Source organism: Pipistrellus hanaki (assembly GCF_964339955.1).
Source record: "Pipistrellus hanaki genome assembly, chromosome: 20".
In the NCBI taxonomy this organism is placed as follows: Eukaryota; Metazoa; Chordata; class Mammalia; order Chiroptera; family Vespertilionidae; genus Pipistrellus; species Pipistrellus hanaki.
The window spans coordinates 6467111-6494168 of record NC_140522.1 but is presented as its reverse complement, the minus strand read 5'-3'; the positions used below and the strand labels follow the sequence as shown (position 1 = coordinate 6494168).

The 27058-nt window shown below is 45.9% G+C and overlaps 1 protein-coding gene and 1 long non-coding RNA gene across 2 annotated transcripts in view; one reads left to right on the top strand and one right to left on the bottom strand.

The window, feature by feature from the left end:
• The first annotated feature begins 507 nt into the window (after nucleotides 1–507).
• On the top strand, nucleotides 508–14337 carry RRP15 (ribosomal RNA processing 15 homolog). The gene is made up of 5 exons (XM_084868959.1): nucleotides 508–678; nucleotides 3910–4184; nucleotides 5177–5274; nucleotides 7118–7319; nucleotides 13646–14337. The coding sequence occupies exons 1-5, from the start codon at nucleotides 534–536 to the stop codon at nucleotides 13784–13786; spliced, it is 861 nt and encodes a 286-aa protein (XP_084725085.1). The 5' UTR covers nucleotides 508–533; the 3' UTR covers nucleotides 13787–14337.
• Nucleotides 692–27058, bottom strand: part of LOC311614271 — a 409943-nt gene continuing 383576 nt past the window's right edge. The window contains exon 7 of the long non-coding RNA XR_014793611.1: nucleotides 692–989. This is a non-coding gene — a long non-coding RNA (uncharacterized lncRNA). The remainder of the gene's footprint in view (nucleotides 990–27058) is intronic.

Genomic DNA, 27058 nt, shown 5'->3' with positions numbered 1-27058 from the left:
GTTCATTCTAACCTTTCTTCCTTCCAAAAATAGTTTGGGGAGCCCCTAATCCGGGCCAGGCCCCATTGCTGGCCATGGGGGATAAACTGGTGATTGAAATATGGCCCCTAGTCTCAAGGAGCCAACAATTTTAGGGGGGAAATTAGGGCTTGGTGGTGGCAGCTGTTTGGAGGGAGCTTGAGGCTGCCAACAGCAGGTGACTAGCTCACCTTAGGGAGAAGCTGGCCCGGAGGGAGAAAGGAGAAGCACCCCGCGGAGGGTCTGCACTGGGCAGTCGGACGCGGAGCAGAAAAGTGAAACGGAATCCCCTTATCACGCGGGACGAAGGGAGAAAGCGAGATTCTATAATATTATCCGTTTTGCAATTGGAAGCCAGGCCTTTCTCTGCCACCCAAGCCTGAGGCAGCTGCCCTCGACCTCCAGGCTGGTTGGCCCCGCCCCGGAACCTTTGTCGCCGGAACTCGAGGCCCACGTTCCTCGCGTCCCCCACCCGGTGCAGCTCCGGCGCGACACTTCCGGTGAGGAAAACAAACATGGCGGCGGCCGTACGGGACTCACGTGGGAGTGCGGGGAAGAAGCTGAAAAATGCCCTCAAGAGGAAGAAGAAGATGAAAATGCTAGCCAAGGCGGCGGCATCGGAGCCGGAAGAGGAGGACCGAGACGCTGCCGACATGGGAGGTAACGTGCCGCATGGCCGATCGGAGGAAAGGCCGGGCCGAGTTTGCGGGGAGCCGGGGGTGCGGTGCCTCTGCCCCGAGCCGCCCGAGCTTCATCGCCGCGTGGCTTCCTGTAAACTTCTGGCTTCTTCTGCCCGGGATGACAGTGATGGCTTTTACAATAGCAGTTCCCACGTTCATGCACAGCATTGGCTTCGATCGGGATGGGTTTGGTTCTGCACGCAGTGACCCTGCCTCTGCATTGGCCCGGCTTGCGGAATCTGACTTTTTTGGCCTCCTCCCTTCTCTTGTCGTTCAAATCCTTGCTCTGCCCTTTAAAAAATTTTTTTTGCATGTCAGCTTTGTAGAAGATACCCTCAAACAATCACTCTTATATATATATATTTGATTTTTTTTACAGAGAGGAAGGGAGAGGGATAGAAGGTTAGAAACATCGATCAGCTGCCTCCTGCACACCCCCTACTGGGGATGTGCCCGCAACCAAGGTACATGCCCTTGACTGGAATCGAACCTGGGACCCTTCAGTCAGCAGACTGATGCTCTATCCACTGAGCCAAACCGGTCAGGGCAGTCACTCTTTTTTCGTTGTCTGTCTTTTAAAAGAACATGTCACACATTTTTGCCTTTGGTTAACCGATCGTATTTCCCCTCCAAGGCGTGCGGTTCCTTTAGGGAGAGAAACTTAGATGGAGAGCTTTTCTGTTTCCCCTTCCTTCCTCATCCTCCACTAATATCGAGGGGCGGGGAGGCTGCTTAAAACTTGGTCCCCGTTCCAGAGGCGAAGTCAGTGGCTCACTTAGCCCCTGGCCTGTGGCCATACCCGGGGGTCAGGGACAGATGGCAAGTTTGGAAGGGAGCTGGAAGTTTGGGGGAAAGGCAGAGGAGATGAGAAATGCCAGTGTCTATTGCCCTGCCCTACATGCTAGCCACTAATTAAAATGAAATAAAATGTAAAACTCCAGGTTTGAAGCCCGCAGGAGGCTTTTGAGGGTGGTGGCTGCTGGGCAGCTCTGATAACAGAACCTTCCCATGAATGCAGAAATACTTGGAACCCTTGGTTATTGTTCCAAGTTCTCGAAAAACCCAACAAAAGTGTGCAGGACGGTCAGGCCCATGGCGGATCACCTCTTCCTGTGATTCTCATAGCGTTCTCCGGTCCTTCCTTATTTCCAGTTTTAAAATAAATTTCAAGGTTAGAGTTAATGTTTAAAATAACACACAGGACTTCAGAGAACTCTTTTGGCTATAAAAAAAAGTTCACTGAGACCCGTGGATATAGCCACTTACCTTCTGCTATTAAAGATCACTTATTTGAGGGGATGGGAGTGACTGGGGAGAGGTCAGTGTGTGTGTTGGGGGGGTGGGGGAAGAGGAGATATATGTAATACTTTAAACAATAAAGAATTTTTGAAAAATAAAATAAAGATCACTTAGCTTAAAATTTTAAAAAGTCACATCTGTATGTGATACATTATACTTTTAAGAACCAGTTGTGCTTTCTGATCTGCATGGTGATTATCTTTGGTGTCCTAGGAGTAGGCCCTGTGTTTTAGTGGCTGGAAGACCTCATTGCATTGGCATTTTTCATTTACTTCTATAAAAATCAACATGCCCCTCGGCCTTGAGTGCTTGGCTTAAATCTTCTGAGCTTACAGCTGCTTTTTAAAAAATAATACAATAAAAAAAACTATGACATCAGTGACTTCTTCTGGATTTTTTTTTTTTTAATTGGGGTGAGTGCTGGTTTATAAAATGGTGTTAGAAAACTTTTCGCAGGTTTATCGTGTTCCCATATGTGAGTGTTATGATAGTCCAGCTGGGGAAGAAACACACCAAAGAAAATAGTCAATTTAGAAGGGGAGAGTCGGAGTGGCTTACACAATCACAAAGCCTTTGGCTGCCTTGACATTGCAGCTGAAAAAACGTGAGACTTGCTGTGAGATTTGTGTGAGAATTCATCAGGACAAAACACTAGATGTCAGTGTTGTAGTTTTGATGTTTTATCAGGAGGAACTGATCAAGATTTCTGCTTCTCATCATCCAGTATTCTTCACTGATAAACATTTAAGCCATCCTGTTCCTTACATTCAGATAAATGCTTACTATGTTTTTATTGGCTGTTTTCTAATGTGTTACAAATTTTTTGAACTATATTAAATATTTAGTTTTTACGAATCCTTTTCATTTCATGAATTCTCAGCACTTCAAAAATAAAGTTATTGTGCAAAAGTAATACCAGCATTAGGAGTATTATAATGACCAGCTAAAAGGTCAAGTCTTTCCATCATCTCTCTTTTAAACAAATTTTAATTGAGTTTATTGGGGTGACATGGGTTAATAAAATTATACAGATTTCAGATGTACAGTTCTATAATACATCATTTTGTGTGTTGCATTGTGTGTTCCTTACCCCAGGTCTCCTGTCACCATTGATTCCCACTGCTGTGGTCTGTGACCGTGAGTTTTATGTTTTTGTTTTTTTCTGTGTCTGCCTAGTTTTTAGGTCTTAATCCCTTCATCTTTTTCACTCAGGCCCACAACCCTCCTCCCCTCTGACAGCTGTCAGTCTGTTTTCTATCTATGAGTGTTTCTGTTTTGTTTGATAGTTTATTTTGTTCATTAGATTCCACATGCAAATAGGTATGGCTACTGTGGAAAGCGGTATGGAGTTACCTCAAAAAATTAAAAATGGAGCCAAAACAGGTTTGCTCAGTGGATATAGCGTCGGTCTGCGGACTGAAAGGTCCCAGGTTCGATTCCGGTCAAGGGCATGTACCTTGGTTGCGGGCATATCCCCAGTAGGGGGTGTGCAGGAGGCAGCTGGTCGATGTATCTCTCTCATCGATGTTTCTAGCTCTCTATCCCTCTCCCTTCCTCTCTGTGAAAAATCAATAAAATATATTTTTAAAAAAATTAAAAATGGAGCTGCCTTATAACCCAGCAATTCCACTTCTGGGATTGGATTTTTTTAGGGGGGAGAGGGGATTGGTTTTGGGGTTTTGTGTTTTTGTTTGTTTGTTTGTTTGTTTTTTGCTGCCTGGGGCCTGGGTCCTGTGATCCTACAGCCTCCCCTGTCAGCAGGGCTGGGCCAGATCAGAGTCCCACTGCCACTGCTCCCCACTGTCCCTGCAGCTGTGTTCCTGTCACTGTCCCAGAGAATGGGGACGGATGGAGAACGTCACAGGGCCACCTCTGCCTCCGGCATCAGAGTCTACTCTGTTTCTTCTCGTAGGTTCTACCCGAAGGTGTGCGTCACAGAAGGCTCACTTCTCTTCCGATGACGAAGCAGCAGAGGCTGACAACGAAGATGAGCTTGAACCCTGTGACGATGACAGTGAACATGCGGCGGGAGCCGAGGCGGGGACCAGCTCGGGCTGGGCCGACGCCATGGCTAAAATCCTGAACAAGAAAACCCCTAAGAGCAAACCCACCATCCTGGTCAAAAACAAGGAGCTGGAAAAGGAAAAGGAGAAGTTAAAGCAGGAGAGACTGGAGAAGAGAAAGCAGGTATGTCTGTCCGGCTGCTCTGTAGATAAGATTGTGTGTCTGCCTGGTGCTTAGGCCTTATCTGTGCCGCCTTCTCCCTGCACTGTTTGTTCAATTAACATTCCAGCCTTGGACTTTTTGTGTGTGGGGGTGGATAACCAAGGTTCTGTTTATAATCCTCCTCTAAGCTACTCTGTGGAGTATGTTTACTTTTCAATCACCTGGAAAGCAATAGAGATATAAACTCCAGGGAAGTTTATCCTTCTACAGTCAAGTAATCACCCATGTGGCTATGACCCCTGTCTTTTTATTCCATTTAGCTGTCCATTAGGTGCGGGATTAATCATCCTATAATCATCCTATTAGTTGCTTTTTTTGCCAAAACCTATTTTATAATAAAGATCCGTGATGTCTCTGATAGGGATTGGTTGCAATTCTGAAAGCAGACTATTTCGCGGCCAGATCACCATGAATGCAATCTGCTCAGTAAAGGGAGTCTGGAGAGGTGGTTTGGAATTAGATTATTTTATCTGGTGGGGGTTTTCTTATTTCCGGACCCTCTTCTGCTTCTGCTTGATGGGAAAGAATCCGTGCGCTGTGATTTGTGATCAGGTTGCCATATGTGGCAAGGACGGTGGTCAGATGTGCCCTGAAAGAGGTGAATTTCAATGCTTCATGAAAAGGCAAACAGCCACTGTGTGAATAGGCTACATCTGGAGATGATGCTGTCTGTTTAAAAGCTGATAGAAAGCCTTCATCTTTCTGTCTACTGAAAAAGCCACAGCGTTTAATCTGTGGCTATAGGAGGGGGGCCTGGGGTCTCATCTGTGACGGCGGATCAGGACTGTGGTTTCCACACCTGCCTGGTCCCAGGCTCCGTGAGCTGGCGGCCCTCCAGGCCCCTCTGGCCACCCGGTGCCTCTCACATGCCACAGGCTCCCCGTGCGGAACCCTTAAAGTGCCAGTGTTTCTAAACTGCCTCATGTTCTCTCGTAACCTTGTCCGTCCCGCAGCTCGATAAGAAGCGGGAGTGGGAAATGATGTGCAGGGTCAAGCCAGACGTGGTCACAGACAAAGACACCGAGAGGAACCTGCAGAGGATCGCCACCAGGTGAGGCAGTCCTCAGCACCCCGCCCTTCCCACTCCAGGGGCCGTGGGGCAGCCAGCCTGCCTGCCCTGAGTTCAACCATAGGCCGAGGGTCTCTCGGGAAGGAGTACAATGTGCCAAGTGTACACGTTCAGCACAACCCTACTTCACATCGTCTTGTTTTTATAGTCGAGAGAACTGTCATCAGAACCCTCACTTAGCTAAAGTGTCTAAATTTGTGGCACTGGCGATTTTTGTTATCTTGCGTTACATTTATGGCATGGTGAGTTTCACATTATAGCAGCTTCATGCTTCCCTTTTATTCTGCATATATATATATTTAATTATTTATTAACAGAGAGGAAGGGAGAGGGAGAGTTAGAAACATCGATGAGAGAGAATCATCGATCAGCTGCCTCTTGCACACCCCCTACTGGGTATGTGCCCGCAACCAAGGTATGTGCCCTTGACCGGAATCGAGCCCAGGACCCTTCAGTCCGCAGGCCGATGCTCTATCCACTGAGCCAAACCGGTTTTGGCAGCCTCTTTAGTTTTATGTCCTAGGCACCTCACGTTCTTCACCTTGGTCCCTGCCCTGCTGTGAAGGGATGGGATTTTGCCCTGTTTACAGCCTAAACTCGCCTGTTAGTTTCTTGGATGCTGACAGGAGGCAAAAGCATTCTGGGTCAGAGACATGGGACTCCATGACTCACAGAGGTGGTAGCCCAGCGTCTCCTTCCCACTGGCTGCCCCCGGCCCCAGGGCTGGCACAGGTGCCCTCGGCGGTTCACGTTACAGGAGGGGAACGCAGTGCGGGGAACGCCACTGCTTTTACGGTGAACGGGAACAGGCCTGCTCTTTGTCTGGGGGAGACATTACCTCATTCCTCAAGGTTTCGTGCTGCAAACACAACCCTGAGAAGTGTTCTGGGTGAGGAGCAATTAGGGCCCGGATTCCTGAAAAACGCAGCACGAGCGTGCAGGACGGTCAGGCCCGGGGCGGACCGCCTCTCCCTGGGATCCTCTGAGCAGGAAACGAGCAGGTTATAGGATCTTAGAGCCGGGAGGGATGTTAATGGTCTAAATCAGTGCTGCCCGGTGCAAACGGAATGGGAGCCACACAACGTAATGTAGGTTTGTCCGAATGAGTAAAAGAGGTGAAATTAAGTTCAATAACATGTTGATTTTAGCCGAGACCGGTTTTGCTCCCTTCCTCTCTGTATAAAATCAATAAAATATATTTTTTTAAAAACGTGGATTTTACCCAGTACCTTCTAATGATTACTAATGCAACTTGTTACCAAAACAAAACAATTATTAATGAGATTCTAAAATGCTTTTTCATACTAAGTCTTCGAATATTTTTTAAAATTGGATTTTAAAATTAGTTTCATATCCTGAGAATTGCAAATCGTATAGTAAGACCCAGGACATCTGCTCCTATTCACTGCAGAGCCCCAGCTGTATATAACCCCGCTCCGAGAAATAGGTGCAGGTGTTAAAAGTAATTCTTAGTTCTGATCGCATAAAAGTTGATAGAGAAAGACCAGAGCCGAAACAAAACAGATCACACATCCATCCACGTATATTCATCCTGTGAATGCGTTCCTAGACTTCCATTCGTTCGTTGAAATGCACGATCACTTTCCAGAAGTATCTAACCAGTCAGCTGTTTTCATTTGCTTGCCTACTCAAAGCTTGCCTCTCTCCTAAGCAGAGAAAACACACTGTTTCTACCCTCGGAGTTTGTAATCTATGTCAGCAGTCGCCAACCGGTGATCCTGGACCACTGAGATCTGAGAGGTTGGCGGCTGCTGGTCTAGAATAATCACTGTTAACTACCTTGTTCTGCTGGCGTGGTCCCCAGGGGTGTGGTGCAGTTGTTCAACGCCGTCCAGAAGCATCAGAAGAACGTGGACGAGAAGGTGAAGGAAGCCGGAAGCTCCATCAGGAAGCGAGCAAAGTTGATGTCAACCATTTCCAAGAAAGACTTCATCAGCGTTCTGCGGGGCATGGACGGAAGTGCCAGCGAGAAAGCTTCGACCGGAAAGAGCTCGCAGGCCAAACAGGTGAGGGCTTTTATACAAAGTTCAGGGCCTCAGGCTCCCAGCTTTTACACTGGGCGTTTTCCAGAGAAGAACCCTACCATCTGCTGCCTACACAGGGCGGGGAACTCGCTGCCAGCCTTCTGGAAGCAGATTGTAGGCACAGTGTGGGGCTCCAGCGTTCAGCCCGTAGATTCCTCGAAGGAGCCCCAATTTATTGGCTGCAGATAGGAAAGCACTGACTCTGTGTTACGTCTCGGATCACAGGCACTGTGCAAGGCTTTCATTGATTTGAACTGGCCAGCACGTCGCTGTCAGCTTCTGTTTTGTTCTCAGGAAACCACGCTGGGAGATTTGCAGGACAGGAAAGTGCTAGTAGTTTCTGTTGGGAAGGGTTTCTTCAGTGATTGATTGATTGATTTCTTTTTCTTTTCTTTTTTTTAAATATATTTTATTGATTTTGTACAGAGAGGAAGGGAGAGAGATAGTTAAAAACATCGATGAGAGAGAGTCATCGATCAGCTGCCTCTTGCACACCCCCTACTGGGGATATCCCTGCAACCAAGGTACATGCCCTTGACCGGAATCGAACCCGGGACCTTCCAGTCCCCAAGCCGACGCTCTATCCATTGAGCCAAACCGGTTTCGGCTGATTGATTGATTTCAGTAAAAATCCCTTGGTTAAAACAGGTACTGGGAGAGACTGGGTATTTACTATTTATTTTCCCGCTTTTGTGAAAACTGTCCAGCAGAAGCGAGTTCAGGGGCTCTGTCCGCATACGTTTCTCATCCATGGCAGCCAGGTGCCCCGTCAGAGCTGCTCTCAGTGGTGGGGATGCTGTGACCTGCGGGCTCCTTGGTGTCTCAGTAACGAGAGCTCAGCTCCAGTTGCCATCTGCTTTTAAAGTGGCCACTCCTGCCAAAACCGGTTTGGCTCAATGGATAGAGCGTCGGCTTGGGGACTGAAGGGACCTGGGTTCGATTCGGGTCGGAGGCATGTACCTTGGTTGCGGGCATATCCCCAGTAGGGAATGTGCAAGAGGCAGCTGATCGATGACTCTCTCTCATCGATGTTTCTAACTCTCTATCTCTCTCCCTTCCTCTCTGTACAAAATCAATAAAAAATATTTTAAAAATAATAATAAATAAATAAAGTGGCCACTCCTCTGCTCCATGGCCTGGCTGAGTGTCTGCTCCCAAGCAGGACTCTAGGAGTGGAGGGGCGCCTCAGGGTGACCCCAAGGCGGTCCCATTAGTTGTGGGTCTTCCTCTTCACGGGGTGTGTGTGTGTGTGTGTGTGTGTGGAAGGCACGGAGCGGGGCAGAGAGGCAGCGGGCAGAGGGATGCTGTCCTCAGGTTGCCCCTGCCTCGCATGCCAGCCGCTGCTGCCTTCACATAAAGCTGCTCTCGCAGGAATGCCAGGAATCCCAACTTTGTAAATAATCCAGCTTCATGTTTGTTTACTGCTCATGCCTAAATAGATTAGAGTTTAGACAAAAGGGAGACTCCGAGTTCGCGGTGAGAGCGAGCATTGCATTCTGTCTATGGGAACGCGAGAAAGCCAGTTTCCCATTGTGCTGGCCTTCGAGGCATGCTGGTTGCCATAGCTGCTTCTCGGCTGTGTCTGGTGTGAGTGGTGTGAACCTGTGGGGCAGGGTGGGACCTACAGCATTTGGCTCAGGGTGTGGGTAGAGGGAGGACTTAGAACCATCCCAGAGCGCTGTAGAGACTCTTAGTGACCGTTAGGATAACGGTAATGGTGTGCGTGCACCTGCTGACCTTCTCTGAGGCACTGTTCTCTCTGCAAAATAGACTGTCCACATGTTTGCACGTGGGATGCATTTTTTAAAATACAAATTTTGTACTGATTTCGGAGAGGGAGGCAGAGGGAGACAAGGATAGAAACATCCATGACCAGGATCACTAACCAGCTGCCTCCTGCACGCCCCCTAATGGGATGGAGCCCTCAATTGGACATGTACCCTGACCAGGAATCGAACCGTGACCTCCTGGTTCATAGCTGCTGAGCCGTGCTGGTCAGGCTGTGGTGCACGTTTAAAATTGAAAGGAGTATTTTACTGCTGCCTACTCAAAAAATACTAATGTTGAGGCGTGGGCAGTGGAGAATGTTGATGGGCGTGTGCCGTGCATGCTACACAGTGGCACAGGTGCTGGGCTGTAGGACCAGGTGGCCTGGGTGCAGACACCTGGCCTGCCCTTTGGGTCACTCACCCACATCTGCCTCCTACGCATTCTCAGGTCATCACTCTAGTGGTACAGCCACCTCGGAGACGCCGTGAGGGCCCCGGAAGTGAGCCATGCTCAGCACACAGCAAACACATGTCAGCACACAGCAAACACGTGACCCGAGCATGAGTTCTTTACATGTCGTTCTGATCTTTCCTAATAGATGGTAGTCGGAGATGAAGCTGGGATGGGAATCAATGTGAAAGAGAGCTGACTGCTTCGGATGACTGGCTAACCCCAGAATTCTCTAATTTAATACCTCGTGTTTAGATTTGGAGCGCTTCTCTCGTGTTAGGTGTGTTTGGCCTGGTAATATATAATTCTCACAACATATAAAACTAGATCTGGGGGGCCTAGAGCCCTCCCCATTCCAAGCAAGGGGTGAGCTAACGAGGACTTAGAAGATTTTACTTGCCCAGGAGAGGGGTTTCTCAGTGGCGGTGCGTGCTGTCTGTGTTCCCATCTTTGCAAATAGGTCCTCCCGGACCCTCATGTCACAGGCAGAATTTTCAAGTGGGTGTCAGTCGTCGTCAGGGCGATTACTAACAGTTGCAAAGAGCTTACCCTATAAGACTGCAACAACTAATGTCTTCAGATACATTTAGCCAGCGTTCCGAACCTTTTTAAGTTTAGGTGGAGCTAAATTAAAGTAAAAGTGCAACATCCTTGGTGAAAGCCAAGAAATCAAGTATTGCTGATTGCGAAGTGCAGCTGGATTGTGCTGTTTATTGTCTTTAGGGTTCGGCTTTGATTTTCCCCTTCAGAACCGGCGTGTGGTTAAGCTCTGCATCTTTCGGTGTCAGACCAATGAGGAATCCCCGAGCCTCGGCTCCCGTCTTCTGGGCGGAATCTGCCCGCGGGGGTGTGAACCTTGCAGTGGAAGCTGATGAACACTTCTCAGGGTTGTCTTCATCTCCCAGATCCACGCAGACGCTTCTGTGTGATCTCGGTGACATATCTGTAGAGAGCCAGGCCGAGGAGGGCGGGGGGATATTTGGTTTCCCTGCCTCACGTGGTTTTCATTAGGTCTTTGCATCTAATCAACCTCACCACCGATCAGCTGCCGTGGGCACGGGGCGTGGCCCTGCAGGCTGCCCCCTGTAGCACGGTTGGCCGTGTCTTACTGGGGCCCAGCTTCCGCTCCATCGTGGCCTCCGGAGGGTTTACAAGGCCATGGCTGTGCTCTGCCCGGGTTCCCGGCTCAGCAGGAAGGGACCCCGGGAGAAAGGATTCCTACTGTGATGAGGGTGCCCTTGTCTGGCCTGGGGACCGCACTGGGGGAGCAAGTGATGGGCGAACACCTCCAGGAGCCTGGCTTCACTGTCACTCTTCCTTCCGGTTGGCCAAGCCCGGGGGCTTGACTTTACCCTGCTGTGGCCCTTCCTGCCTGCCATATGCGGGTACAATATCATTGTCTTTCTAGACAAGGAACGTCAGACCATTGATCTTGACATTTCCATTAAGGAACTTTGGCCCATTGATGTCTCTCTCTCTCTCTCTCTCTCTCTCTCTCTCTCTCTCTCTCTCTCTCTCAACTGCTGTAGTGCCTACCACCCCCTTATTCATGGCTTCACTTCCCATGGTTTTAGTAATTACCCAGGGTAACGGGAGCCCCAAGATATTAACTGGGAAAATCCATGTCCCTTTATCTCATCACGTGGGCCTTGTGTCCTATCCCGTCAAGAAGAGGGTGCGTACAGGACAGTGACACGTTGAGAGAGAGCACATTCGCGTAGCTTCCGTTCCAATTACACGGTTACGATGGTTCTGTTTCATTATTAGTTATTAACCTTTGATCTCTTTCTATGGCAAATTTATAAATTACACTCTGCCGTGGATAGGCATAGAAATGGTTTGTCCGGCACTGTGTGTTTCTGTGGATGGAATAACTAGGAAAGCCTCGACTCTTAGCTCCATGAAGACGGGGGCTCTGTTTTGAACACAGCCTAGACACAGACTCAGCTCTCTCAGTATTTGTGGAGTGAGGGAAAGAAATTCCAGAGCCTGGAGTTCTGCAGAGACTGTCTCAGTTACTACCACACGGTGGCGCTGTTGTACCACGAAAGGAGAGGCTGTCTTCTGGCTCAGCTATGTCTAGTTTTACATAAATCCTAGGAAGAAACAAATCAAATGGACTACCTCTGCTTATTGCCTGCTCACTTATTTGTCATTTTAGCACGTGACTAGGCCTTTTTATTACATGATTAGGTCAGACAATGAGATCATACGTAACCCAAATAAAGACGATTTGTTTCTCATTTTTATCAACTATTAAATGAGAGAGAATCTGTGAAAACCTAGCTCAGTTAGTTTCCTTTTCTCTCCTTTACTTTGGCTTAAAAGTCTTTGTTACACTTCTATTAGTCTAAATAATTTGCCTGAAGTCTTCTAATAAATTATCAGTGAACTTGAAATAATAGTATAAGATTATTTTTGTCAAAAGATTTTAAAAATTGATATTATATCTGGGATTGTGATCGCTCCAACTTTGTTGTTCTTTTTCAAGACTGTTGCAGCTATTTAAGGATTTTTATTTATTTATTTATTTGTTTGTTTGTTTATTTGTTCCATATAAATTTTTGGAGTGTTTGTTCCAGATCTGTGAAATAGGCCATTGGTATTGTAATGGGGATTGCACTGAATCTATTAGATTGCTTTGGGTAGTATAGACATTTTGATGTTGATCCTAGTAGCTATTTGGTAGAGTCGTTTAGGGTTTCCTATGTTCTATATCGTGTTATTTGCGAATAATGACAGTTTTGAGATAGCTTTTATGCACCTAACTAGGTACTTCTGCAAAGGGGGCATATAGATAGCCCAGAGACATACGAAAAAAATGTTCAAAGTCACTGATCATCAGAGGGATTAAAACGACAATGAGGTTTCACCCACACCTGTAAGAACGGCTCCCATCAACCAAGGACAGTGCTGGCGAGGATGTGGAACTCTCATGCACTGCTGGTGGGAATGCAGTCTGGTGCAGCCACTGTGGAGAACAGTATAGAGTTTCCTCAAAAAATTATTATTTTTTTTAATATATTTTATTGATTTTGTACAGAGAGGAAGGGAGAGAGATAGAGTTAGAAACATCGAGGAGAGAGAGTCATCGATCAGCTGCCTCTTGCACACCCCCTACTGGGGACACGCCCGCAACCAAGGTACATGCCCTTGACCGGAATCAAACCCAGGACCCTTCAGTCCCCAAGCCGATGCTCTATCCACTGAGCCAAACCGGTCCCGGCTCCTCAAAAAATTAAATATTGACCCAGTGATCCCACTTCTAGGAATATATTCTAAGAAACCTGAAACACCAATCAGAAAGAAGGTATGCACCCCTACGTTCCTAGCAGCACAATCTACAATAGCTAAGATCTGGAAACGACCCAAATGCCCGTCAGTAGAAGAGTGGATAAAAAGCTGTGGTACATTTATACCAAGGAATACTATCTGGCAATCAAAAAGAAGGATCTCTTACCCTCAGGCAGCATGGAGGGACCTGGAGAATATCACGCTAAGTGAAATAAGCCAGTCAGAGAAAGACAAGTATCACATGATCTCACTTATATGTGAAATCTAATGAACAAACTAGATCCAGAAACATAAAAAGCCTGGAATAGACTGAGGCATCTGAGAGGGAAGGTGGGGCTTGGGAGGTGAGTGGGGAGAAATTAACTGGGGAACTTAAATGCATATTTGCATTGCCCAGGGACACAGACAGTAATGTGGTGAAGGCTTGGGGGGTGGGGGGTGGATCAGAGTGAAGGGGTCTATGGGTAAGAGGCACATCTGCAATACTTCCAACAATAAAGATAGATTAGAAATTTTTTTATACCAAACCTAGAACTTACTGTATTTTCTCCCTATTGCAAAAAAAAAAAAAAGTTTGCTTCCATGATTCTTTTATGGGGTTAAAATATTTCATTAACAGGTAGCTCTATTAGCTATTTGTGCATATATGCTTACAATATATGCATAAGGCCGATCCCTACTTTGTCTTGATTTCACTCCTGTTGCTGAGAAGTGTGCTTTGTGGCACGGACTTTCTCAGTCCCCCTGCAACTAAATTGGCTTTTCAGTGTGTTGTTTCCTGTGATTGTCCGCAGACCGAAGCGAGAGAAGAGCGCCCCGGATGGAGCATCCTGCGCGACGACTTCATGATGGGAGCGTCCATGAAGGACTGGGACAAAGAGAGCGACGGGCCGGATGGCAGCAGTCCGGGCAGGGGAAGCGACTCCGACACATAGTGGGTGTGCGGGAGGCACGGCACATCGCTCTGTTCTTCCCCAGAGAAAACACCTCTGGCTCCGGGACGCTATGTCTAAGGAAGCAGAAGACTTGGGCTTCTCACCTAAACGTCGTTCAAGTCGCGCGTTCGAACTGTGTATAATCTTAAGCATTTGTAAAAAGAAATTTCCCTCAAAACATTCGTGAGAGGAAATGTTTGCCCCATCCCTGGTTTACATGTTGGCCACAGGTATTGTATTATCAGCATTTCCAGAAATGCAGTGATAGTCACCATGAAAATGAGCTCATCTTAATGTTTCCCGCCCACAGATCTGTGTGCATCTGTCATTTGGGGGCAAAGGTTGGTGTTTGTTTTTGGTGAGTTATTGAGAAAGCAGGTAGTAAAATTTTAAATTATAGTATTTCTGGTTTGGGGTGATGCTTTTATTTTATTTTTTTTTTTAGATATTCTGACAAATATATAACAAACATGTCAAATCTATACTTTTCTATTACTTTTATGTGCTGAGTACTGTATATAAATAATGCCTTAAGATTTATTCTAAGTTTTGGCTGTCTTGGCTCTCGTGTCATTTCTTAGGAAGCACATGTGACACTTTCTGTGTGTGTGTGTGTGTGTGTGTGTGTGTGTGTGTGTGAGAGAGAGAGAGAGAGAGAGAGAGAGAGAGAGAGGGAGACTGTGAGTTACCTTGAATTCTCTCTCATGACCAGTGAGAGAGAGAGAGAGAGAGAGAGAGAGAGAGAGAGAGAGGGAGACTGTGAGTTACCTTGAATTCTCTCTCATGACCAGTGAGGTCATAGTTAGCTAACAAGAGTGCCTGTTAAATAAAAGGAGAATGCCAAGTAAGACTGTATCATTATTCAAAAATTTCTGTGAAACTGGGCCTAACATCTACATTTGTAGGGGAATTGTAAATGTGACCTGTTCCCTTTTTTAAAAAAAAGGCCCTGTCCCTTTGTCCATCTCCCCTAATTCAGATAGGTCCCTCCGGGTACCCATGTACATACTTGCTCTGTCAAACACCAAAGGAAAACCCTCCCCCAGACTCTGCTAAAGAGGGGATGTTTATATTCTTCAACCCGGTGAGCGAGGCAGGCATTGCATAACTGGAGTTAAATTAGTCCACGGCCTGGCGTCTGTTATCCTAAAGGAAGGTGCACACCTACGATATCAGGTGATTAAACCAGCAGAGCTCAGATGCATTTTTGTATGTGTTCCAGCCTTTGAACTTGAGTGCCTTATTAAATGATAGGACTGCCATTTGTCAGTGTAATATAAATAAAAGTGAGCAAATAGTAGTAACAGAGGAGGGCTAAATACCCCCTTGTAACTTAACACAGGTGAATATTCAGTTCCATATAACCTAACACATAGGTGAATTTTGGAGAGAAAAAAAAAAAGTATATACTAGAATAACACCTAAATACTATTTTCTCCCCAGAATTAAAAATTATGCTTTTTTTTTACTCTTTTTGCATCATACTGAACCTTTGCAAAAATTCTGAATAAAACTGGTAAATAACTTCTCATTATTAAAATGTTGTTTTTGAATATACTTGTATAGTGCTTGATTTAGAAAAAGTTGAACAAGATTTTCAAACTGAAGGTAAGGAAAAGAATATCTGCAGATTTCCTTTCAGAATTTATCCCAAAATAAAATTGAGTTGTCACTATAAAAAAAATACATCATGTTAGAGGCTAAGAGAAAATATTTAAGCAAAATGCCACCATATAGGAATATGAATCTAAGGATGAGCATGTTATGTTAGAAACTGTTCCTTTAGATGGATGGTTTACAAACCTCTACCCTAAGAATCTTAAATTTTTCTGACATCGATTAGATAAGGAATTCTGCATCTAGTTCCTCTTCCTACCTCGTCCTTGAGTTCTCTGAGGGGGGAAATAAAAAAGAACTGCATTTCCATCTCCACCCCCAATTTATCTAAATTTAACAATACTTGATATTATCTTTGGTGACTATTTAGAGTAACAGAGTAATAAAAAGTTATTTTCTTCATTTGTTTACAAGGAACAATGCAAAATAGTAACCAGGCAACTAGTCACTAGAAGCTATTGTATCTTCCTTTCTTATCTGAAGGTTTGGGTGGGGTGGAGGGATGAGTGTCCTGTGTAGCATTGTTTAGTAGTATTGGTTATTGTTCTTCAGCATGGAAATCTCCAAGTCTAAGGTAACACCCGGTGTCCAGGGATAACAACAGTCATTTTGATGGTTTAGCACTTGAACTTGGAGCTGAGGCCCTGGGTTTACCTCGAATCCCTCTTAGACCAAGTATTATTCTACTTGAAAAGGACACCTTGGCAACCATTGGCAGGAGACAGCTCAGAGGCTCACCTGCAGTGACTCAGTGGGAAGCCCGAGAGGTTACTGGAGGGCAAGTCCCAAATTCTTCAAAGCATTTAGTGTCTTTTACAACAAGTGGGTGAAAAGGGAGTGTTTGGATTCTGGAAAACCTCCCAGGGCTTTTTAATCACGGTTTTGCACACGTGAATATACTTAATAACACAGTGGCCCTCAACCGAACTAGTCCTGCCACCTGCGCTGGCCTGGCGGACAGGAGGAGTAATTATACCGCCGTGTGACTACAGGGTATAGAAGTCCTAGCTCAACATGTAATGATACGAGAAGCTCTAAAAGTCCCAGTGTGGAAGGCAAGGGAGACCAGCTGAAATACCCTGTTGCTAAGGAACCAAGGGAATCCAGAGGCCTAAGAAGATGCCAGAAAGGAATCGTCAAAGAGATACATATTTCTGCAGAAGAGGCAGGAGGAGACCCAATACATCAGAAGATACTTTGAATCCTTGGGACAACTTTCTTTTCTCCCTATGTGTATTGTTTTCTTTTTGTTCTTGATGTTATTAGAGGTTTTTGTTAATACCTATGTGTGTCCCTAGTGAAATGGGGGTGGAGGGCACCTCATTTCTCAGTGTCTATTTTTTTTTTAAATAAATATTTTTATTGATTTTAGGAAGGGAGAGGGAGAGAGAGACAGAAACATCAATGATGAGAGAGAATAATCATTGGCCAGCTGCCTCCTGCATGCTCCCTACTAGGGATAGAGCCTGCAACCCAAGCATATGCCCTTGGTCGGAATCGAACCCAGGACCCTTCAGTCCAAAGACCAACGCTCTATCCACTGAGCCAAACCCAAACTAGCTAGGGTTTAGTGTCTCTTTAATAAGGACACTAATCCTTATTAGGCCCCACCCCAAATACCATTATATTGGGGATTAGAGCTTCGACATATAAATTTGAGGAGGAGACAGTGTTTAAAACAGCAAACTACATTAAGAAAATTGTTTTAATCCTCACCCAAGGACAGGTTTAGAGAGAGGAATGGAGAGAGAAACATGAATCAATTGCCTTTGCAGACCTCCTGCTGACCGGAAATGGAACCCCACCAACTGAACCACTCCAGTCCGGCAGAAATTGTACATTTTTAACTTAGACATGGAGTAACTTTAGTTACCATCGTTTCTCGACTTAAATTTCTTAATAAAACTAAATGAAAGCATTCATCTAGCAATAACTGAATATCCATTTCAGGAACTGCTAGAATTATTTAAGCAATAATACTATATAGGGTAAAGTAGGGAGGAAAAAAATATGTATTTACTAGCATAACACCTAAATTTTGGAGGAAAAACAATATGCATATACTAGTATAGCACCTAAGTACTGTTTTCTCCCCAGAATTAAAAATAACGCTTTATTTTTTTATTACTCTTCCGGCATCATACTGAACCTTTGCAAAAATTCTGAATAGAATTGGTAAATAATGTCTCATAGTTTACTCTTCTAAAAACCAAAAAGTTGAAAAAAAAACTTTATCTCCTTTTTAAAGTCAAATTCCTGCCATCAGTTCTCACTATGCAGTTTAAATAGTGTGGCCATTGGGATTGATTAACGGGGATAACTTCACACACATTGGTTACCTGCCATGACTTTAAAAATATATTCGTTAAAAGATAACCTGCGATAAGCTATTATAATGGAATCCCAGTTGTGCATTAATAAGGGTCCTAATTTAATGAGGCTTGTGAGTAGGTGACTATTTGGTACTCCCTTGATACGTTCATTTAAAATATATATATATATATATATATATATATATATATATATATTTGATTTTTTTACAGAGAGGAAGGGAGAGGGATAGAGAGCTAGAAACATCAATGAGAGAAACATCAATCAGCTGCCTCCTGCACACTCCCCACTGGGGATGTGCCCACAACCAAGGTACATGCCCTTGACTGGAATCGAACCTGGGACCCTTAAGTCCGCAAACTAATGCTCTATCCACTGAGCCAAACTGGTCAGGATGATACGTTCATTTTTATTCGGGAACACTTTGCAGAGGGGAGCCGGATTCATCCTGCCCTAGAGTCACCTGTTAGGGTCAAAGTGACATGTACCGCACGGATGCTCACGTCCGCGCAGTACATGAGTGACAGGTGGAGAGGCTGTTGAGCCGGGCAGGTATGACGAGTGCGAAGACCATTTGAGGTCAATTGGCAGCAAGAGCAAACCTTGAGAACAGGCGAGAGCGTGACTCCGAGCCTACAAAGGCCCTCTCCCCGCTTCCCCAGGAGCACGGGAGCTGAGCTTGGGCCAGTTGGACACACGAGTCTCTCCCACTCTCCCTGGGAGCTTATCTGAAACCTGATGGTGCTAATTTGTCCATGAAGAGACTGGGAGGAGGGAGGAGGTTTGAGTGAGGCGGTACTGAGAGCACCGAGGGATGGTGAACAAAATGCTGAGTGGTGATGAATCGTAATGCAATCCCCCCTGCTTTGGACGAAGTGCCTTCCAGAAGGGCTTGATGGTCCAGCACATACTTGACATCTTGCTGGAACACATGGAGGATGCAGATTTGGGGGTGGGGGGACCACAGAAAACAGAGCACAGAGGGCATTATTTTTTATTAGCACAGCCAGTTTAAAATGATGCGCATTAGCTGAAGCCGGTGTGGCTCAGTGGTAGAGCGTCGGCCTGCGGACTGAAAGGTCCCAGGTTCGATTCCGGTCAGGGGCATGTACCTTGGTTGCGGGCACATCCCCGGTAGGGGGTGTGCAGGAGGCAGCTGGTCGATGTTTCTCTCTCATTGACGTTTCTAGCTCTCTATCTCTCTCCCTTCCTCTCTGTGAAAAATCGATAAAATATATTTAAAAAGAAAAAAAATGTTGCGCATTAACCACATTCATATAAATGACAGTTTCTCTAACCCCTGAATCATCCTGCATTTCATATATATATATATATATATATATATATATATATATATATATATCAGAGAGGAAGGCAGAGAGAGAAATATCAATGATGAGAGAGAATCATTGATCTGCTATCTCCTTCACACCCCACACTGGGGATCAAGCCCGCAACGCAGGCATGTGCCTTGACTGGAAATCAAACCATGGCCTTCTGGTTTATAGGTCGATGCTCAACCACCACTGAGCAACATCAGCTGGACTATCCTATATATTTTTTAAAAATATATTTTATTGATTTTTTACAGAGAGGAAGAGAGAGGGATAGAGAGTTAGAAACATCGATGAGAGAGAAACATCCATCAGCTGCCTCTTGCATGCCCCCACACTGGGGATGTGCCCGCAACCAAGGTACATGCCCTTGACCGGAATCGAACCTGGGACCCTTCATTCTGCAGGCCGAGGCTCTATCCACAGAGCCAAACCAGTTTCTGGCTATCCTGTATTTTTAATGCTGTCGGTTCGTACACATCAAAGCAAGAGCCCCGAATTTGTGTGGGGTCAGGACCAGCCAGGCAGGCTCGGGATGGGGAGACAGCTGAGCACTGTGCCCTCGCCCTCATGCGTGGGTGGCCCCGCAGCTGTTGACTCCCCCTTCCGGCTATACCAGGCAGTTGCCTCTTTGTGCCTGCAGATCTAGACTTCAATCGTAGGTCCACGGAATGGACATAAACAACGGGCTGACGTCAGCTCTCAAAACACCAGCGAGGCAGCCAGATGCAGTCACCCTGAGATGCTGAGCAACCATCTACCATAGCACCAGGCTCTAAAAATTCTAGAGGCCAAATGCACAAAATTCGTGCAAGAGTAGGCCTTCCTTCCTCTGGCTTCCCTCTGGCACTGGGACTCTGACTTCCCTCGCAGCCCCAGGTTCATCTGGAATGTCATCCGGAAGGACACCCGGTCTAATTAGCATATTACACTTTTATTATATAGGATAAAAGCTCAGCTCACAAGGTTCAAGGCCATCTTGACCCTCTCTGCAAATGGGAGGGACGCCAGTGAAATTCTATTTATATCAACCTTTTCTTGCAAATAGTATTCCGTGTGAGGCGACAAGGGATCACGGTGGGATCAGAACGAAGTGCGGAGTTCGGTGTGGACTGTCTTAGCTATCTATGTGTCCTTGACAAATTCCTTAAACTCTTTTGAGCCACTCCTACCGGGCGTCCTATTGGTCACTTAAGGACATAACTTCTGCAAGTGTAAGTGCTGACATAGTTTGCTATGAAGCATTTAGATATTCTAAATATGCTTCATTACAGAAAGACTGGATTTTAGCTTAGGATGATAGTGGCTATGAGATAACAGGGAGCTAAATCTTTGTCATTAAGGAAACCCCATTGATGTTGAGCTGGGTTCTCTTCTAAAGAAACTTGCCTCTCAGCATAACCGCTATGGCTTGTCTCATTTTCGGTTCCTATAAAGTGTATTTCTAGGATCACGTGATCGCACTCATCTAGGGAAAATGATGAACTACATAGACTGACGAACAAGGACAGACCCAGAGAGAAGGAGGCATGGATCAGACTGTCGGACCAAAGAGGGAAGGTAGGGTAGGATGCGGGTAAAGGGGAGAGATCAACCAAAGGACTTGTGTGCATGCCTATGAGCCTAACCAGTGGTCACGGACAACAGGGGGCTGGGGGCATGCGTGGGGAGGGGTTTGGGATGGGGATGGGGGGATGAGGACACATTTGTGATACCTTCATCAATAAAGAAATTTAAACAAACAAACAAAAATGCACGTTTTTCTGGCCTTTCCGTGGATCTGTAGCCTTCGTTTTGTGTGCAGGGAATTTTTGTTAGCTTGTGTCTTTCCTCCGGGTAAAACAACCACAACAACGAATCAACGGAGTATATGCTTGAGGCGAAACTATTCACCACAGTTTGAAGGAAGGTTTTTACCACAAAATGACATTGCGAGCCTGTTGACTAAGCTGTGATGAGAAGAGTGAGGGAGCATGCTGATTTGCTCTGAACGGGGAGTTGGAAGTCATACCACTGTTGTCCTCCAGGTGGCGCGATTGAGGCTGTCACGGACTTAATGGCTATAAATCCACCACCACCACCACCCCATTCCCCCTTGCAACCGGATGAGTGGCTAGTTTCTGAACAATCAGTACCATGGTGGCATTGATTCGATTTAATTGTTACAACTGGCCAAATGGGCAGATTGATCTTAGAAGAGCCTGTTGTTTAAGGACCTTAACTAATTTAATCTCGCAACCCTCTCAAACAAAAAAAACTTCTTATCGCTCATAACCAGGCAGCCAAAATGATTGTTTTGTGTATTGCTGAAGTCTCTTTGGGTCCTAGGCACACGCGTTTTTAGGTTTATTCCTTTGGTTTATAGTAAATAGCTCGCCTCTGGATGGGAGCTATAAAGATACTGCTTTTGGACTTAAAGGGACACGCCAATGTAGCGGAAATAATTTTTAAAAAAAGAAATCATAGGGATCCTGATCATAAACATTAACAGGAAACACACCCCTTTCAATGAGGTGAAGTTGTGCAGCCTTTACTGTTTATTAAACAGGAAAGAACAACCTGTAAAACGTCAATATTGAATGACCCGTACACACCAAATGACAAACAGAAGGCACTCTTTTCTGTTTTTCTGCGTGCTGACACGAGAAGGGTCAGCATTCACTGCCACTTTTTGGATCCCCAATCTATTGTCCGTTTTCCCAAAATGCAACAATTGAATCTGGCTGGGCTCGGACCAGAGAAAGGCAAACTTGTTTGAAATATAGGCTGGGAACTTTGCTTGTGGAAATTCACACAATCTATGAAACCCACTGAAATGCCGACAGAGAAATTTATCCAAAGGCTATGTATCCTTAAAAAAATGAGAATTCCACTTCATAGTACTACTGATTTTTTAAAATTATTTTTTAAATATATTTTTATTGATTTCAGAGAGGGAGGGAGAGAGAAACATCAACGATGAGAGAGAATCATGGATTGGCTGCCTCCTCCATGCCCCCCACTGGGGATCAAGCCCACAACCTGGGCATGTGCCCTGACTGGGAATCGAACCGTGATCTCCTGGTTCCTAGGTAGGCACTCAACCACTGAGCCAGGCCAGCCTGTCCATAGTCCTGATTGTTTTTTCTCTATCATTTGCCTCTCCTTTCCCTTCCTCAGTTTTATTTTCATTTTTTACCTCATGCATACTTCTCTCTCCCTTTCTCCCCAGAAACATCACTCTGGTTGTTTGTGAAATGTGACTGCAGACTCGGGGGGTCAGCTACGTGCCATCAGAGTAGAGATGGTATAGGGGAGAGGGGTGTGGCTCAAACACCACCCTGGCCACTAAGGAACATGCTGCCGCTGGCCTCTTACTATAAATATTAGCATTTTATTAAACTCATCCCCAGGTTACACTGTCTGACAACCATCCCCACAGTAATCACTTCTTTCTGTCAGTCCGTCACTAGCGGCTGTTGATTGATATCAGTCGCTAAAGCTATTTGAGGGGGTGAATTACACCAGGGCCAAAAATCAGAGGTTGTAACCAACTTCAGCAGGCCCTACATTGACAAAGCACAGGCCAAGGAGAGAGACACCTGCGAGAGAGAGAGAGAGAGAGAGAGAGAGAGAGAGAGAGAGAGAGAGAGGAGAGAGGTTTCCTTCTGAAACACAGAGACCTATGAGACCCAAGGCCTCAGCAGTCACAACCAATAATCCATCAGCTGGTCACAACACCAGAAGTTCCCACAGTGTTTCATTCAAGTGTGAGGGCTGTAACTCTCACGCCTACAACCTTGAGTGAGACCGGAGAATTCTTCCCTGTCTCTCAAGTTTATCCCTTTATCTCCCACCCACCTTTGCCCCTCTCTTCCCTGCCATTGCCCCTCCTTTCCCCTTGTGGCCTCGCTCTGAGGTTAGCCTAGAGACACAACATGGGGATCATCGCTGGACTACCCTGTTTCCCCGAAAATAAGACAGTGTCTTATATTAATTTTTGCTCCCAAAGATGCGCTAGGTCTTATTTTCAGGGGATGTTTTATTTTTCCATGAAGAAGAATACGGTACACATTTATTGTCAAATGAAAATAAAGGAAATTTATTACCTGTATACGGTAGGGCAGTACGGTAGTTGTCAACACAAACCAGACAAACTGTGAATCCTACAGTATCAAGAATTTACTCGTTTGTTCAATGACAATCATGTCATCATCTTCTGGAACATCATCATAACAATCCAATTCCTGAATTTCCTGGTGAGTTTCTTGTGAATCCTTTTCTTTCAGAATCAGTGGACCAAATCTCTCATGCTTAGCCTAGGGGGGCCTTATTTTCAGGGGGGATGCCTTATATTTCACTCAGAAGGAAACCTGTAAGTAGGTCTTATTTTCGGGGAAACACGGTACTTACTTCTTCTCTCGGACAAATCACTACCCTTGCTTTCTCGTTGTTCAGAGCACAGAAGCTCATGTCTCTAGAAATGCATACAGAACGTGAGATAGAAATCATTATAGAACCACACATGGCTTTTCAATTGTAGCAAATAAATTACAAGCGCGAGCCGGAAAGACTTTGGGTGCATTTTCACATGAAAGGGTCAGGTGGCATTTATCGAGGATCACTACGTAGGGTGAGGTGTAGTGACAGTACAGGAGGCCCGTTCCGTTCTTTCCCCGCCTTGTCCTGGTTCTCAACCGTGCTGGACACCATTGTTCTAATCCCGTGGTCGGCGAACGGAGGCCCTTTGGCCCCTTGAGAGTGGCTCTTCCGCAAAATACCACGGCCTGGGCGAGTCCATGTTGAAGAAGTGGCGTTAGAAGAAGTTTACGTTTAAAAAATGGGAGCTCCCCAAAGGAACGCCAATCGTTGTGCTGTTGATATGTGGCTCTGGGGACTAAGGAGTCTGCCTAAATCTAACCCAAAGGAAGTTGCTCTTTCATCGGAGATGGGAGGACCTGTCAGATCGTACACGCTGGCTTTGGATCCGTAGGAATAAAGAACCAGGGCGGGGAGTGAGCAGTCAGCTTCGTGGCAAACATTCGTTTAGCGCCTTGTAGGAATGCCACAGGACTTCAGGGGACAGACCCAATAATGGGCCAGGCAGGGCCAGTCCTCCAAACAGCTGCACACACCTCTCCTCCCGGCCCCCCCCCCTCTGCTCTGGAAAACAATGGGCCCATTTCAGGGTGTTAACAAACAAGAGACCTTCATCTTGGATTTGGACACAACTGGACTCCGACAGTCAAGAGTTCTCTTCGCCAAAAGTATATTTTCGTCTCCTTTCTTCCTATAATGACCGGGGGCAGAATTTCATAATCCCCCTTCCCCCTCCCAAATGCCATCATGTTTAAAAGAAGTGAATGGCCTTCTAGGTACAGAAACGGCTAGGAGATATAACCAGGAAGCAAATTCTTTTTTGAAAAAAAATATATATTTTATCGATTTTTTTACAGAGAGGAAGAGAGAGGGATAGAGAGCTAGAAACATTGATGAGAGAGAAACATCGATCAGCTGCCTCTTGCACACCCCCTACTGGGGATGTGCCTGCAACCAAGATACATGCCCTTGACCAGAATAGAACCTGGGACCCTTCAGCCCGCAGGCCGATGCTCTATTCACTGAGCCACACCGGTTAGGGCAGGGACAGAAATTTTAACCCAAGAAAACGTGTAAGCACTGCATGCTCCTGTCTCTTCAGGGTAGTCAAGGTCTCGATGAGTTAAATGCCCTTTTCGCCATAAAGACTGTAGGAAGCCCTAGCACATACTAAGATCTCATGAGATCCAGTGACTGTTTCCTTGTCGACTGTGGAGATGAAAAGACTCCAAAGGAATTATTTAATACAAGAAAGGATCCCGTGTAGTTAGTTACCAGGGAGGCAGCTCTTACAGTCTAACCTGTCACACCTTCAAAGGATCGCTCACCCGAGAGGAAAAAGGGGCTCACCTACCGACACCAGAGTTTTTTGTTTTTAAAAAAATATATTTTATTGATTTTTTTACAGAGAGGAAAGGGGAGGGATAGAGAGTTAGAAACATCGATGAGAGAGAAACATCAACCAGCTGCCTCTTGCACACCCCCTACTGGGGGATGTGCCTGCAACCGAGGTACATGCCCTTGACTGGAATCGAACCTGGGACCTTCCAGTCCGCAGAGCAACACTCTATCCACTGAGCCAAACCGGTTTCAGCCGACACCGGAAATTTTCACCTACCCTCCCTTGTCCTGCTTTCCTAGGCTGTGGAAAGGGGTGGAGAGAAATTAGAATTAGCCTCTGAGGGTTAGGCCGGGGGCCTGAGTTGTTATAAAGGAAGCGGTGGGTATTCAACAAACCATCGTGGACAAGAGTGTGTGTGTTTATATTGGGAAGCGGGGACAGTTGACAGAAGAATTCATGGCCTAGGCTGTTTCCCTCGCGGTGACACACATGGACGTTTGCTGCTCTCTCCACATTCCAATCCGAATCCACGCAGTCTCCGGTGATTTTGCGTCTCTACCAAGAAGGTGGTCTCCCTGGCTCAGGTGGGGCGGTGACGGGGTGGAAGGGGATAAGGGGGAGGGAGGCTGAACCAGGGCCATCAGCATCACCCCTGGCTGTAAGAATGGTCACTTTTACCCCCTCTGGTGCGGCTGCATTCTTGCCCTTCTCTTCTGGAACTGAGCTCAAAGCGGGGTGAGTTCAGGGAAGTCTTAGCCACGCCTGAGGGTATTTTTGCTTTGGCTGTTGGGGTGCTGGCCGCTTGTTTAAGTCCTTTCTAGGTGCTTCCATTGAGCCTCAAGGAAAGGAACCACCCTAGCAAGTTTGGCTCAGTGGATAGAGCGTCGGCCTGTGGACTGAAAGGTCCCAGGCTCGATTCTGGTCAAGGGCACATGCCCGGATTGCGGGCTCGATCCCCAGTGTGGGGCGTGCAGGAGGCAGCCAATCAATGATTCCCTCTCATCATTGATGTTTCTATCTCTTTCTCCCTCTCTCTTCCTCTCTGAAATTAATAAAAAAATATATTTAAAAAAATGTATTTTTTAAAAAGGAAAGGCACCTGCCGATGCTGATTTATATGTAACTTTCAGAATTATTCAGAAGTGGGTTGAAACAATTCCTTTATTCCAGAGTTTTCCAATGTATATTAATGGGGGGGAGGGGGAATTTTCATGTTCAAGGGGGTTTGGAACATGCTGGATTAAGAGTTGAATGTGGCCGAAACCGGTTTGGCTCAATGGATAGAGCGTCGGCTTGGGGACTGAAAGGTCCCGGGTTCGATTCCGGTCAAGGGCATGTACCTTGGTTGCGGGCATATCCCCAGTGGGGGGTGTGCAAGAGGCAGCTGATCCATGACTCTCTCTCATCGATGTTCCTAACTATCTCTCTCCCTTCCTCTCTGTACAAAATCAATAAAATATATTTTTTTAAAAAAAGAGTTGAATGTGTCAATTTCTCAGAGCCTTTAGCATAATGATGGCCATAGTGAGTCTATAATAGAGTGTCCAGTGTCTCCCAAACGGGCATCGCCATAAAATCCACGTTTATAAGACTTATTCAGGAAAGTCTTGGAAGTTACTATTGGGTATGGACATAGACAACGAATGCTCTCTGCAGACTCCAGCTCTGCCACTTAGGATGGCCTTGAACTAGGTAATAATATTATATTATTATTAATATTATGATGATGATAATAACGTGTCCTTTGGGGCTGTTGTGCAGATTAAATGTCCATATACATCGATCTCTCTATCTGACTAATACGTTAGCTATTGTTATTACATCTAGTCAGCCGTCTGTTTCCTAGTAATACAGGCCCCTCAGACAGGTAAAGGGTCCATGTCAGAAGCTAGAGACAGTTCCTTGTGGCCTTTCTAGAATAAAAGGAGCACCCACGTAAGGAATAATGCAGAGGCATTGGGTTTGGGGGAGCACTCAACAGAGTTTCTAGCGCACATCATCTGTCTAGTCCATTGGTCGGCAAACTCATTAGTCCACAGAGCCAAATATCCACAGCACAACAACTGAAAT